Source organism: Sinohyriopsis cumingii, chromosome 8 (assembly GCF_028554795.1).
Source record: "Sinohyriopsis cumingii isolate HCF-2022 chromosome 8, ASM2855479v2, whole genome shotgun sequence".
Classification (NCBI taxonomy): domain Eukaryota; kingdom Metazoa; phylum Mollusca; class Bivalvia; order Unionida; family Unionidae; genus Sinohyriopsis; species Sinohyriopsis cumingii.
In genome coordinates, this window is record NC_142968.1 from 5,535,820 (window position 1) to 5,550,167 (window position 14,348).

General features: G+C 36.1%; 1 protein-coding gene across 4 annotated transcripts in view; it reads left to right on the forward strand.

Moving 5' to 3' along the window:
• Positions 1-778: 778 nt before the first annotated feature.
• The window catches only part of LOC149792887 (uncharacterized), a 36,830-nt gene continuing 23,260 nt past the window's right edge, over positions 779-14,348 (forward strand). Inside the window, exons 1-2 of one of the 4 annotated variants that reach the window (XM_089966701.1) lie at positions 779-1,022; positions 11,709-11,788. In XM_089966701.1, coding sequence (XP_089822827.1) covers positions 988-1,022; positions 11,709-11,788 — 115 coding nt within the window. In that variant the 5' untranslated portion in view covers positions 779-987. Of the gene's footprint in view, positions 1,023-1,312; positions 1,665-1,727; positions 1,968-3,030; positions 3,443-11,708; positions 11,789-14,348 lie in introns of those variants that run through there. The other 3 variants (XM_089966702.1, XR_016422659.1, XR_016422658.1) reach the window with 3 other exon arrangements.

Sequence of the window (14,348 nt, forward strand, 5' to 3'; positions counted from 1 at the left end):
TCTTCTTATAGTTTAAATAAGTAGTTGGTACCTGATGCTTGGATCTAATGTAGATAATATGTTTTTTTCGCAACGTGTAATTTGATAGCGGAGATCTCTCTACAAGTTTTCAACCGGGCAATCGAGGACATGGATTCGGGCGTATGTATCTCCAGCTTTGGAAGAAAGATACACTCAAAAATCGTGAACAACCACCAAACGTGTAAACGGGGACCTTCCTACTAATCATGATTTTACGTTAGTTTAGGCTAAAATAGTTGGTAGAAGCAAGATTTTACCATTTTTCCAACCGAGGACGTCCTCTGTACGTTGGTGTGTAATCTCATGAATGTCCTCTGTTTACATCTCTTGATTTGTGCATCCAATGTGGAAACAAGTATAATGCACTGTTTGTTGCCAAGTCAAATTAGGGCTAAAGTAAGGGCAGATCAAGCAAGAAAAAATCTGTTCAGATGTTGCTAATTTCTGAGTTCAAATATTACGTAAATCTGTAAATCCTATATATCGGCAAAATATGAGGAAAGAATGCTTGGGCATACAAGCTTTGCCAACATCAAACCCATAATTGGTGAATGACATCACTTTTTCAAAGCAAATCGGAAAGATCATGGAGTCTTATGCAGATTGCATACATAGCGCAGTTATTTGTCTCATGCATAATTGGACCTTATTGTATTCCCTAGCATTGGGACCAAAACGGCGGCTTAAGTGCTTAGAGCGTCCGCTTGGGAGACAGGAGGTCACGGGTAGGACTCGATCCTACAAGTCTACGGTATGATGTCCAAGTGCTAGACATCACTACAAACTGCCACACTGCAGACATCGTAGAGATGTGACTGAAATGTTTTTAAATCTACGTTATTAATTCAAATCACACACACACAGTGACATATTTTGTTGGATTATAATCTTGTCGTGATTATCGGCTTTACAGTTAGACACAGGGGTTTGGTTTTTATGTAAAACCAAAGAAGTCCCTTTGCGGTGATGCATTACCAGACAAACAACCCAGATTTGTATGGGTATGTATACTTTCCATTTTTATCTCTTACTGTATATACCTGAACTGAGTTTTAACATATCTACTTTCAATCATGTACCTTGAAGTGCAGCATTTTTAGTTTTATTGGAAGGGTCTATCTTTGTCAAGTTTACTGTGACAATTAGTTATCTTTACCTTGATAAAATATAGTTAACATTATATTTCACTTGTCGTTAACTAATACGGCATAATAATACCCTCGTGCTTCACTTGTAGGGAGGACTTATAGTTACCTATCACGGAGATTTAACTTACGTGTCTGCTCTACGGTCAGGTTAAAGATACCCCATGACATTAAGTTGCACACAATTAGGGAAGGTACAGTGCGTGTACGCTGTAGTGACACGGTCCTTAACAATGAAAATTCTTTTCATAGTTAATTGGCGTTATTTCTTCGTCATACGTACAGCGAAATCATACCCATGCTATCTATCCCTGCCACTTATTATGCATACTGAATGAGTAGTGGGTGGAAATTATTTAAACAGTCTTCTGCCATCTTATCTGCTGCTGCATTGACGAGGACGACTGATACAAACTCTAGGACTTCTTTGTGTGATGTGTGTGTGTGTGTGTGTGATTAACAATTGTTCAGTCATATCGCTACGATGTCTGCAGTACGGTAAGTTTATAGTGATGTCTAGCACTGTGGTATTATGTCACCGACGTGGAGCACCACGTCTCACACAGCCACATTATACTGAAACCAGGCCGACCAGTCCTAACACTAACCTTTCAATGCTGAGCGCCTAGCGAGGCAGCTTTTAGTACCATTTCTATAATTCTTTGGCATTACTGGCCAGGGTTCGAACCCGAGACCTCCCGCTTCGAGGCGGACGTTATTATCACTTAGGCCACCCCAGCGGTCTCATTTTCTACAACAAGCACAGAAAAAGCCATACTTACAACCACCATGGTTATACTGGTAATTCTGCTGATATGTTTTATTTATACCAATGCTAGTGAAGCAACAGTAACGTCTGACACTACAACTAGTATAATACTTACACTTTCACTATCAACACCACAAATAGCAAGAACAGGAATAGCACTCATAATCTTATTACTACTACCAACGTAACTGTAGCTATAACTACAAACTATGCCACTACTACTACTACTACTACTACTACTTTACTCTTGTACCTATGCCACTACTACTACTAGTACATTAATCTTGTACCTATGCCACTACTACTACTAGTACTTTAATCTTGTACCTATGCCACTACTACTACTAGTACTTTAATCTTGTACCTATGCCACTACTACTACTAGTACTTTAATCTTGTACCTATGCCACTACTACTACTACTAATCTTGTACTTTACGGCAATTTCTTACTAACATAAAATGATCCCGTCACGAAGTGACTTGAATAGAAAGACACTTGAACCTTTCAAGAAACAAAGCGGTGTTGGCATTTAATCAGTAATCACTCGCCAAAAGAGACTCCGATTTGCAATATATCAACATAAAATTTTCCATGGAATCTTTGTTTGCTGACCACAGTATTAAAGTTAGCTTTTGGTTGGCAGATAAAAAGTATATATATATATATATATATATATATATATATATATATATATATATATATATATATATATATATATCTATATATACACACACACACACACCAGTTATAATGTCAATTTTATGAATGAAACCGTGTCAGATTCATTATACTTGAGAGGTTTCTATTTAAAATAAAAAATATATCGGTCTCACTGATTTCAAGAAACGAACACTATTTAATTACAAATAAATACTTAAATTTTACCTTGAACTTTATTTCAGATCAGCAGCTTAAGTCCGTCTGGTGTTTAAAATATGGGTTTAACACTAGTTGGTCTTGAGTTCACTTACCAGCTGGGAAATCACGATAGATGTGTTTCAGTAGAAAGCATAAGTAATGATTTATAGCTTCCTTAAACAGATGTATCTTCGTTCTTACTATGGTTTTGTTTACCACGACTGCTTTTTTATATGTTGAGACTCGGGTATTATAAATAGTTTTTTTTTTTTTGTCAAAGCAGATGTAGGTCATACGACAAGTAAACGAATGTTCTACGACCATTTACTCGTTTGTGAATAAATATTTCTGGTCCAGGAGCAAAACCAAAGATGCTGAATGTCTACTAATGATACCTTAGATTTTAATATATCAGGAAGTGATGAAGCATTAGAAATATGCCTGATTAGAGATAAATATGGTTTTTTCCCCGAAAGTTACTTTCGTTCTCAATTTAGACTTTGTCAGTACAACGCGTATCAAGTGGCCAAAACGCCGCAACACACGTGAATGACCAAGATCTAATTACTCTGGAAGTGTTGGTTAACACTATTATAGGAGGTGATATACAGTGAAAACTCAGATAACTGTTTCCATTTTTATGACAAGTAAGGTTTTCTTTCTACTTTATGCGTTTTATGGTGTAGATAGTTATTTATATTTCGTTACTATATCAAGATTATAACAGACGATTAGGCAAGTTCAAAATATATGTACATAGCACACATAACGTTTTTCCGTAGCTAAGGTAGTATAAATCAAATACTACAACGTTCCTAACTTGCAAAATTTGCATGTGCACGTATGATATCGAATAAGATGTTTTCTTACAACGTTTTAGTCAATGTGTATTATAGCCTTTGTTGTTGTTGTTGTTGTTGGGTTTAACGCCATTTTTCAACACAAGATAGGCAATACATGGCGGCCTGTTAAAATTGGTTTAGGACGAACCCTGTCAAACCTCGGGAAGAACCAGTGACTCACGAGATATAGCCTTTGTGTGCAATCAATATATGCATGAAATAACATGAGATTGACCTCAATAACATGTTCGAGATGATATTGACCTCTATAACATGTTAGAGATGATATTGACCTCTATAACATGTTAGGGATGATATCCACCTTTATAACATGTGAGAGATGATATTGAGCTCTATAACATGTTAGGAATGATTGTGACCTCTATAACATGTAAGAGATGATATTGACCTCAATAACATGTGAGAGATGATATTGACCTCTATAACATGTTAGTGATGATATTCACCTTTATAACATGTGAGAGATGATATTGAGCTCTATAACATGTTAGGAATGATTGTGACCTCTATAACATGTAAGAGATGATATTGACCTCAATAACATGTGAGAGATGATATTGACCTCTATAACATGTTAGTGATGATATTGTCCTCTATAACATGTCAGAGATGATATTGTCCTCTATAACATGTCAGAGATGATATTGACCTCAATAACATGTTAGAGATGATATTCACCTTTATAACATGTTAGGGATAATAGTAACCTCTATCACATGTTAGAGATGATATTCACCATTATAACATGTTAGGGATGATATTGACCTCAATAACATGTAAGAGATGATATTGACCTCAATAACATGTAAGAGATGATACTGACCTCAATAACATGTTAGAGATGATACTGACCTCAATAACATGTGAGAGATGATACTGACCTCTATAACATGTTAGGGATGATATTGACCTCTATAACATGTTAGAGATAATATTGACCTCAATAACATGTTAGAGATGATACTAACCTCCATAACATGTTAGAAATTATATAGACCTCTATAACATGTTAGAGATGATATTCACCTTTATAACATGTGAGAGATGATATTGACCTCTATAACATGTTATGGATGATATTGTCCTCTATAACATGTCAGAGATTATATTGACCTCAATAACATGTTAGAGATGATATTCACTGAATAACATGTGAGAGATGATATTGACCTCTATAACATGTTAGAGATGATATTCACCTTTATAACATGTGAGAGATGAAATTGACCTCTATAGCATGTTAGGGATGATATTGACCTCTATAACATGTCAGAGATGATATTGACCTCAATAACATGTTAGAGATGATATTGACCTCTATAACATGTTAGGGATGATATTCACCTTTATAACATGTGAGAGATGATATTGAGCTCTATAACATGTTAGGAATGATTGTGACCTCTATAACATGTAAGAGATGATATTGACCTCAATGACATGTGAGAGATGATATTGACCTCTATAACATGTTAGAGATGATATTCACCTTTATAACATGTGAGAGATGATATTGACCTCTATAACATGTTATGGATGATATTGTCCTCTATAACATGTCAGAGATGATATTGACCTCAATAACATGTTAGAGATGATATTCACTGAATAACATGTGAGAGATGATATTGACCTCTATAACATGTTAGAGATGATATTCACCTTTATAACATGTGAGAGATGAAATTGACCTCTATAGCATGTTAGGGATGATATTCACCATTATAACATGTTAGGGATGATATTCACCTTTATAACATGTAAGAGATGATATTGACCTCTATAACATGTAAGAGATGATATTGACCTCTATATCAAGTTAGAGATGATATTGACCTCTATAATATGTAAGAGATGAAATTGACCTCTATAACATGTTAGGGATGATATTGACCTCTATAACATGTGAGAGATGAAATTGACCTTTATAACATGTTAGGGATGATATTCACCTTTATAACATGTGAGAGATGATATTGACCTCTATAACATGTTAGGAATGATTGTGACCTCTATAACATGTGAGAGATGATATTGACCTCTATAACATGTTAGGAATGATTGTGACCTCTATAACATGTAAGAGATGATATTGACCTCTATAACATGTTAGGAATGATTGTGACCTCTATAACATGTAAGAGATGATATTGACCTCAATATCATGTTAGAGATGATATTGACCCCAATAACATGTTAGAGATGATACTGACCTCAATAACATGTTAGAGATGATACTGACCTCCTCTATAACATGTTAGGAATGATATTGGCCTCCACAACATTTTAGAGATGATACTGACCTCTATAATATTTTAGAGATGATATTGACCTCCTCTATAACATATTAGGGATAATATTGACCTCTATAACATGTTAGGGATGATATTGACCTCTATAACATGTTAGACGTGATATTGACCTCTCAGTACGAACAAATAAATCGCATTGCTGAGAGCATATTTTATCTGCAAACTGTCTCTGACTCAGAAGATATACAACTCACTCTTTTATTGTAAAACCCCGATGCGTATCGTATTCTGTGAATGACTTTCTTTATCACCTAAATCTAATTTACTAATACTCAACAGTGTCTCCTTTCTTATGAAGACGCTGTATAACGTTACACACTATACTGAAAATATGACTGTCGATGTTATTGAAATAGGTTGTATAACGCCGACTTGTACTTCAAACCACAACGTGTATGCAGCTCTTGATGCAGTGGCCCGTGTTCATGTTGTTCACATACGAATCAAGTGTTGTTTTTATAATAAGCGGACGTGCGTGCGTGACACTGGTTTCATTTGTCAGTATGAAATTTGAAGCTGATGAGTGGCAAGGTAATTATAGTGCTGAGGACTCAGGGTACTATTTATCTGTAGCAGATTGGAACCAGTCTTGAAATGGGTTGACATTGAATTGAGTATATACGTTTTTGGAAGCTATGTTTGGTTAATAATGAAAAGTAAAATTCTGGCATGACCGGATTGTTGTGCCGAGCATGTGTAAAATCTAATATATCACATGAATAAATAAATTCACTTGTTTACTATGAAATGATCTAATAGCGAAGTGCAAAATTAATTCTGATCACAAGCTAACCATCTACAAAATTCTCTATATAATACTTAAGCTCCTCATTTCTCAAATACGCGTGTAAATTAAACACTACAAAGATAATTATATGTTCTAAACGATACTTTTAATTAGGTATACATGCTACACATATTTAAAATTACAATGCCGTAATATTCTGAAAAATCGAACAAAAAACTTATTGACCTGTACGAGGCTTTGTTGTCCTTAGAATCTCATCTCTAAGTTTTACCGCAAAACTACGAGTGGCTCTCTCGTGGTAACACTATCTTGCCCACCAATCCTCCTAGGTGAGGCTAAATAATCGCTTTGTAGTTAGAAGTTAGAATTCGGATCGAGATTGTTATCACACCCTCCGTTTTAATTCCCATTCGATGTATTTTTGATTCAATCCAATCAAACTTAGCAGACAGTGTCCTTTTCGCTGTATGTCCACGCGAGGACGGATTTAGAACACGTACTGTTTCCCCAACGCGGTTCCTCTGGTCTTGTAACATATAGGTGTGAAGTCGCTCGCTCTAGCGCCTATACCTAATAACGATGCCGGATCTTCTCTCTGGTCGCAGTAACCTTGCGTAAGAGATTAACTCTTGCCTGTTGCTATGTTCAGACATAAAACATGGCTTGTACTAATACTTTAGTTTATACACGACTTACGAACTGGGATGAGCAAAAGTGACAAACCTTGTAGTAAAAGGAATATTTTTGGGGGGAACGTATCCTATTTGTAAATGACAAAACAGCATTATATTGATGAAATTTCAGTTCTTTATAGACTTGACTCTGATACAGTCAGTACTGGAATTAACACCCTCTTCTCCAGTGCGGAATTAGAAAAACGTGTGGAAATAAAATAATGCATCGGTGGATAGAGTGTGATACATTCAGAAGCTCCTGCGAATGCGTCTGTCGCAGTATCAGACTGATCAAAATCGGATCTCCGCTATTGTATGCGAAGATCTGACGACGACCGCATATGGGTCATGTTCTGGGCGACCTTTGAATTAGCCAATGTAAATACAGCTTTCAAAATTCCGAACGTGAATCAATTCGTTCGGTACATTTTCATGCTATTCATCCAAACTGATCCGTCTCCAAACGCGAAGTTATGAGACTTCATTTGATTGGCTGATAAAATTAGCGATTGTAATAATAACATAGGTTGCCAGAACATGACCCCTAAGTGGTTGCTATCAGATCTTCATGTATAACAGTGGAGATATGATTTTAATCAGATTGTCGCAGTGTCACCTATTTTGCGTTTACATCTCGAATTTCTCGATTGTACATGTATTGATGTTTTATGATGGATATAAAAGCACAGTACAAAATGAGTGGATAAAACTTCCTGTGCAGTCAATGGATGTATAACCAGCTCAAGAAAAATAAATAAATGGAAAGAATCCTTATGTAAAACACACAAATAAATCCGCAGCGAATACGCGTGCTTAGTTCCTTACAAATATCATATTATGCCGTCTGATGGGCCTCCGAAACTCGAGTGGATGAACGCTTAAAAGAAGAAAATACTACCGAAATTTTCTTTTGTTTGTTCAGTACATTTTTTGATGGAACGCCGACCGAAAGAGATCTATTTCCAACGCTTACATTGGGATCTGAAAATGAAGTAACTCCTGGCAGATGGGAAAATTTCAAAGAAGATATGAAAGTGAAATAACGAACATTGATAGAGACTATTGTTGAGTCTGACCACGGAATAAAAGGCCCTCCAGACCTGTAAATATTCGATACTTCAGTAAAAGAACTTTCCCATGCAACTGGGATTCCTGTTAACGACCATTCCAGACACTATGTTCGTTCTCAGTACCTTGAGTCGGACTTTAAAGAACAAAGTGAATATTCATATGCAAAGGAGTGGACAGCCTTTCAAACACAATTTATCCAAACAAAGATAACCTTGACAAATGAAAAAGGGGTGCAGACCAAAACAAATGGCAACACTATGTCAGCTTCTGAAACTTTAATAACTGCGATTACATCCTTTCTACAGATGTAAACAAACAGGTATTCTTCACATTGGGAAACTGTATGGTTCGTTTCAACACTGTTAACTCTCAATTAGAATTGGCAGATCAGATAATGTTAGTTTTGATGAAACTTAAATTGAATCTTTTATATAAGGACCCGAGTCGAATATGTGGAATTTCAGTAAGTCTGGCTCCTACAATTTTTAAATCTTGGATTCAAGTAATGGCAGATAAATTGAAGTGTTTGATTTTTGGCTGCCACGTGAAATTATACGCGCATGTTGTCCGAAATCTTTCAGAGAATACTACCCACGTACAACATGAATAACAGACTGTGCTGAAAATTCAATGGCAAGAAAACCTAAGGAGCAGCAATTCTAAATCTCACAACACTGCCAAATACTTCGCTGGAATTCTCCAAATGGTCAAATAACATTCATATAAAAGGCATTTGGTGGTCGAGCTAGTGACAAAGTTATTGTTCAAAAATGTTGTTTCCTGAATAATCTCTTGCCAGGCCATGAATTCGTGGTAGACCCTGGCTTTATAATAGAGGACCTGCGGTTTCCTCTGAAAATTAAGCTCAACATTCCTGCCTTTACTAAAAGGCAAGCCCCAGTTGAGTGCAGATGGTGTTACCTTCACACGGCGCATTGCACATATAGGAATCCATGTAGATAGCTATATTAGAAGAATAAAAGCGTTTAAACTGTCCCGGGTTCATCTTTTAAACTTTGTGATGACATTTTAGCTGTGTGTGCAGCACTTGTTCATGTAAGATCAGATCTTATAAGAGGTTCAGACGATGATTAAATATTGCAGTTCGTGTATGTGTTTATTTATGAAGTTCCAATGTGTTACTAAAGGGTTGTTAATTACCTACATGAATTGTTCAGTGCTTTAGTGTCATGGTCAGCTGTTCTTAAGCTAGAATTGGTTTGAAGCCTTGTAATAGTTAAACTGACTTGTTCCATGTTGCAGCCTCCTGCAGACTAGTTAACAAAGGCACGTGGGACTATCGATAAATAACTGGATGTCAAGATGTAAAATTCCAAATCGTTTGTTGTACTACGCAGTCCAGGACATCACCTGAGTTATATTTTACATTGTACCTAATGAATTAATTACCCTTTGTGTTCCAATCTTTAATCACAAACGTGTCGAGAGTTTTAGTCCGGTGGGGTGATTAGGGTCGGCACTGACATGGTCCTGGTCCAGCCGAGTTTTAAAATGTCGCCATTTGGGGTCATCTTGAGGAGTGCGCATTGCTATTTAAAGAATGAGAGCTAAATAATTTTATTTAACTTTTGCATAATTAAAAAAATATAGATATTAATGGATGAATAACTGACATATTAATGTGCAACATTTAAATTCCATTTAACATCCATCTGGTTTAAGCATCATACATTTGTTGAACACATCACGAAAATTAATGAGATATTTGTCTGTCTTTGTACACATTTGATATTAAGGACAGCAGACGTTACTCGTCCCAAGTAAAGGTTCATCAATACTTTACATAGCATGTTATTCTAGTTCATTAACTAAACGTGGCAAGATCTTCTTGCAACAAAATTCACGAAGGCGCAATGTCTGATCGTCAGATTGAACATCTACAAGTTTATGGTAATCTTCATTATTCAAGATAAAAAGTTTACACTTTCTCAACCCTGTGTAAAACATAGTTAATTGAGCTTTTAATATAACAATTGCATTTTCACTCTTTACATTATGTTTGCCGCTGGCAAAGATTTGCTCTAACGCTCACCAATTAGAATTAGGAAATGGTCTTAGCAAAGTATCTCCATTTAAAATCTCATCAGCACTTGCACATAACCATTTCTCCTCCAATGATATATACAATCCAGTCATGTTCAGAATATATATATATATATATATATATATATATATATATATATATATATATATATATATATATATATATATATATATATATATATATATATATATATATATATATATTGTTTTCCTTTAACCTCACTGTCCTGTCCATGTTTTGGAAATTTGTTGCCGATAAAGTTTGAATGTAAATGATCCCTTATGAAATTGATGCAATCAGTTGTCTCTTCAAAGGTTACTTTGTGTGATTTTCAATTTTCGAGAGAGTCTCCACAAAGGGCATATACTCTGACCGAATGACATCCAGGCGTACATTTTTCTGAAAGAAAAACGTTTAACATTTCCCACAAGATGATACGATTTCATACCTGTTATGATCATGCAGTGATATATCACCTGTACAGTTCGAAGGTTGACTTGTGAAACTTTTGTTCATTGTTGTTCCTTTAATTTGAAATAAAGCTTTAAGTGGTGAATGGTCAACAGCGGCTTTAAACTCTGCCTTTGCAAATAAAATTGTTTTGGGCAACAGGCACTACGTCTATATCTTAAATGGAGCTGTCACCAAGTTTGAATTTTTGAACTTAATATTTGCAAAGGGTTTCGGTTCAATATTTCTCTTCGTACCTCTGTTTCACTTAGTTGTTTTATCAATAAAACTGATCCCAGTAAGATTATTTCTCACATCATGTAAATGTCGCCGTACATGACATTCGACCACTCTGTTATGTCGTCAGTCCATTCATTTATATTGTAAAATGATTCAAGATCCCTTCAGACGTTTCACTTTTCAGTGTAAGTTTCAGTTTGTTTACGGCGCTTCTCAGTAATGTAATGGCAGACGCGACAGTGGTGCTCCAAGCGTACTCAATATATTTAATGGGTTATAAGTGACAAAATCTTTTATATTTGCAGGAAACCGTTTTATTGACCTCTTATCTCCTTACCACTTGCTTACCTACCTACCTGCCTACATACCTACCTACCTATAGTACATGACTACATATTCAGTAACACATATTATGTTTAAATATTTTATTTCTTAAAGAATCAATTATAAGATTTAGTCAGCCTAAATGTATCTTTTTTGTGAATTACAGATCAGAAATGCAAAGCAGCAAAGTCCCGTTTACAGTAATGACCTTCTGTCTGTGGCTGCAAAGCTTTAGAAAAGGAAATGGTATGTAATTGTACAGCATTTCGCAACACATTGATTTGTCGCTTCTTGCAACACGCACAGAGTCAATCACATAATTTTGAATTGCTATATCTTCGCATATGAAAATATGTCATTTTATGTCATTGTTTAAAAAATGTAAGATTCATACCACGCCATGCCACGTTTGATTATGTATGCGTCCAGAATTTATACTTGCTGCAAGAAAAGCAAACTTACCGTAATATAAGGAAATACATGGAAGGTATATTACCTTTCAGGTACAAAATTTTTTTTAAACAGTAAACTTCTTATTCTCTACTTTTGGGGCCCCGAGTGGCCGAGTGGTCTAAAGCGCTCTCCGTTACGGATCACTGCCATCTCACCGCTGTCTGCGTGGGTTCGAGTCTCAGATTCAGCCAATGTGGATATGTGAGAAAGCCTGCAAGTAGCTTCTCGTGGGTCGGTGGTTCTTTCTGCGGGTTTTCCCGGGTTCTTCCTCCACCATTAATACTGGCCGCCATGTATAGCCTATCGTGTGCTGAAAAATGGCGTTAAACCCTACAACAACTACAATTCTCTACCGTTAGCTTAAACACAATAGTAATCTTCCCTCTACAACCTTTCCATAACCATATACCAGTATGCTGCATCGCTAAATCGGAATTACTTGTAGTTGATACAGACAAATAGTTTTTAAAAAATGTCCAAAATGTAATTTATTGCAGTATTCTAAGCTTCGACTAAAGACCTAGTCTGGTTTCTTTCATAAATAATATGTGTTAAAGAAAGTAATTGTAATAGAGATGGGGTATGTGCTATTTGCATTTATGACACCGTTATGTATTTATGACACTGTTTCTACCTTTCTTTGAATTTAGTGACTATTTATCTGATTTTTGAAGCCGGTGTTATGGAAGATAAAGATGAGGAATTAGCCAGGAACTATGGACAGACGTCGTAATACACATTATTCAAGGAAAGTGTTTCGTTTCACGAATTACTTTCGTGAAATGTGCCATGTATAATTTCTGAACACTGGAAATTCAGTGATTTGAGATAGGAATTTTTTTCGTGTAGTGCATGGCGTGAATTGCTAGTCGGGCCTCAGGCCACAAGCTGCTCCACTCGCGGGTGATGTTATTCTGCAAAAATAAATGAGTACCAACAGGGCCGTCTTAACAAAAGTGTAGGCTCTGGGCAAAGCAATGCACTGGGACCCCCTACTGGCCCTACCCACCCACAGGAATTCCGCTAGATGTCACTGTTTTTAAAAATTGGGAAACGTGCTTCCCACTGCACTTTTAAAGCATATTAAATTGCCAAAAGATCTTTCAATATTCATTAACAATATGGGCAGCATGATGCCATTTTAAGCGTGAGGCCCTGAGCAACTGCCCAGTGTACCCATGCCTTAAGACGGCACTGAGTACTAATTCAATGGTAGAACTCACAGCTGCCTTGCTTTGAGATGTGACAAGCTATAATACAAATAAATAGCTGTCTTTTAAAGTCATCAAGATCGTATAGATTGTTAAGTGGCTAGTCGGCATTGATGACAGTGGAATGTAAACTGTAACCTAATTGAAATGTCCTTGGGGCATATTTAGGTTACTTCCCTTGATGCCATATACGGTTTCGTAAGGCTTTTTTAATGGTCGTGTAAATGGGAAGCAGGTAAAACAAAATGGTGAATATAGGGTCTCGTGGTGATTATTGATTCGATAAAAGGTTTCTGATTGTTGGGTGTTTCAGAACCACTCTTTTAAAAATGTAGTCTTTAGGTCATTGAAAATAAGGGAAACAATCCATCTCAAGTCATGTGCAGGAAAACTTTTTCGATTCTCTCAATGGTAAGATAATTCTGAGTAACGGTAGAAATGTTATCTCATGACTTTAAAACGCGTCCCTGTTTCACGCTGTTACACCTTGACATATGACATGTATCAATGCAGGGAGAAAATAAATAATGTCCACTGTACCTTTCGCACAGAGATGAAAACCAATTATGCTGACATGCTAACTCGGACTAACTTTTGAGTTCAATACGCCATATCGTTTTAGAAATGTGTGTTATGGAATTTATTTCAGCTTCATAAATTTCCGTTAGGGAACATGTAAGGTGTATTAAAGTAACCTTATATTTTTTTTCTGAGCAAATACTGGATATAACATCTCTGGTAAAGGAACGCGTATGTTGTAACTTATGGCTATGAAGGTCGTTCCAGTTTCATGTTGTTTTTCTTACACCGTGAAATATATCATGCAGTAAAGTAGGAAACAAACAATCCTCTATATGCAATCAGGTGCCAAGATTTGCGGCATCCTTCATGTACATATACGTATCGATCCAATCCCCTTACCCTTTCGACCAAAATAAGTATTGGCCGTAGTTAAGACTTTAAAAGAAAAGAGGTCTGAGAGAAATAGTGGCGAAATATATCATTGCGTCTTCTTAAATATCGGGGTTTTAGATGAAATACTGAAGTCTCCATGAACTGGCATCTTGATTTAAAAGTAGACTGCAACTTCTGTATATAGGTTTGATGAGCACAGAAAGCATCTAACTTATGCACTTAATTAA